Here is a 2042-nt window from a genome sequence, read left to right on the forward strand (position 1 = left end):
CCACCCTCAAATAGGTTTTGGTTTTTGCTGGATTTAGAGCTCTCCCGTCACACAGAGCAGCCAGAGCCATGTAAGTGCCTTCCCCTTCCCCAAAATCCAGCTTCTCCTCTCCAAAGTCTCGCCATCAGCTCAGCAAAGCTGGCAGCAAGAGCTGCAAAAAGCATAAAAAAAACAACTTTAAAAGAAGTTCCTTGAATGTCCGAAGCTGCCCCTCGAGTATCAGCACCGTGGATTTAGAGCTCTCCCGTCACACAGAGCAGCCAGAGCCATGTAAGTGCCTTCCCCTTCCCCAAAATCCAGCTTCTCCTCTCCAAAGTCTCGCCATCAGCTCAGCAAAGCTGGCAGCAAGAGCTGCAAAAAGCATAAAAAAAACAACTTTAAAAGAAGTTCCTTGAATGTCCGAAGCTGCCCCTCGAGTATCAGCACCGGAAATTGTTTGTAAAGATAGAAAATAGATCTTGAACTCCAAAAAAAAAAAAAAGGAGGAGAGGGAAAGAAGGAGGAGAGGGAAAGAAGGAGGAGAGGGAAAGAAGGGAAAAAAAGAAAAAACAAAAAAGAAAAAAGGCAAGTGTGCTTCTGAACGTGTCTATTGCGCATTGGTCCGTGAACGTGGTGTTTTATCAAAAATATGACCCAGAGTTCGTTTGCTGTGAGTCTGTGACTGAAGCCCTGGGCAGGTCGACACCTGCCACGCCTCACGCTGCCGAGCTGGGCAAATCCGGGCACTGCGGATACAATCTCCCGAGGAAGCGGCTTTGGGCACAACATCATCATAACAGCTTGCGATGGAGGATCTCCCAGGCCATTCGCTTTCGGAAATAGGGCATGTGTTGCTTTGGGTGGGGGGAAAAAAAAAAGGAGAGAAGAGAAGAGAAGAGAAAAAAAAAGTACATCAGTGTGTCTTTGTTGGACTATTTATCAAGCAGCCACTCTTCAGGGTGCAGTTTTTTTAACTGGTGCTTTTCTTGGGGGGAAAAATTACTTTCCAATTATTGAAAACATGATCATAGAAGAGATCTAGGTAAGAATGTAGCTCTGATGGTATTCTCTAATAATGAGAATTAAATATTCATGCATGGGATATTCCACAGAGGCCAAGAACGTTAAATAACACTGAAATTCCCTGGGGTTCGGGCTAGGACGCTCCACTTTCATTACCGCTCTAACTGGGTCCCATTATGGGTTTGTGAACTTTCCCCAGCTGCACCGGTGATGTGCCCCATGGATTTAAGGACCAGAGCAGACCCAAGGACGGCTTTAGAGGAACAATTTTGCACAGTGTGAAGAACCAGCACAGTGCCTCGTGTCGGCCCTACTCCAAGGAGCAGCAGTAGGATCCACACGCAGGTTTGGGGACATTTTAAACCCACAGAGCAGGAGGCAAAAAGCATTTGAAAAAATCAGATTATGGACAAAGAAATGCCACGTGTCCGTCTCTCTCCGAGCATGAGGGACACGTCAGGGTGGGATTTACCTGAGTGAAGTTGATGGGCTTGTCTTTGGTGATGCAGTCAGCATATTTGCAGGCAAACATCCCGCAGTCGCTGCCGTTCATCTGCTGTGGGATCTCCTTTAACGAAAAGGACACAAACCCAAATGTCATTTCCAGAGGAGCCAGTCCCCATAAAATCACAAACTGGTTTGGGTTGGAAGGGACATTTAAAGGTCACCTAGTCCAACCCCCCTGCAGTGACAGGGACATCTGCAACCAGATCAGGTTGCTCACAGCCCCGTCCAACCTGACCTGGAATGTTTCCAGGGATGGGGCTTCTACCACCTCTCTGGGCAACCTGGGCCAGGGTTTCACCATCCTCACTGTAAAAAATTTCCTCCTTATATCTAGTCTAAATCTCTCCTCTTTTAACTTAAAACCATCAGGCCTTGTCCTATCACTACAGGCCCTATTAAAAAATTTGCCATCATTCTTGTAGGGCCCCTTTAAGTATTGAAAGCCCACCTGCCAGCTTCTAAAGATGAAGAGAAAACCCTCCTTTTCTCCAGGTGAGGGGAGACCTTCCGACTCTCTCCAACTTCCTGAAAGG

General features: G+C 47.1%; 1 protein-coding gene across 1 annotated transcript in view; it reads right to left on the reverse strand.

The window, feature by feature from the left end:
- Window positions 1-770: 770 nt before the first annotated feature.
- The window catches only part of SENP1 (SUMO specific peptidase 1), a gene marked incomplete at its 5' end in the record, with an annotated part of 10499 nt that continues 9227 nt past the window's right edge, over window positions 771-2042 (reverse strand). Inside the window, 2 exons of the mRNA XM_010165502.1 lie at window positions 771-833; window positions 1475-1570. Coding sequence (XP_010163804.1) covers window positions 771-833; window positions 1475-1570 — 159 coding nt within the window. The remainder of the gene's footprint in view (window positions 834-1474; window positions 1571-2042) is intronic.

The sequence above is a fragment of the Antrostomus carolinensis genome, unplaced genomic scaffold (genome assembly GCF_000700745.2).
Source record: "Antrostomus carolinensis isolate BGI_N321 unplaced genomic scaffold, ASM70074v2 scaffold24893, whole genome shotgun sequence".
NCBI classification, from domain to species: domain Eukaryota; kingdom Metazoa; phylum Chordata; class Aves; order Caprimulgiformes; family Caprimulgidae; genus Antrostomus; species Antrostomus carolinensis.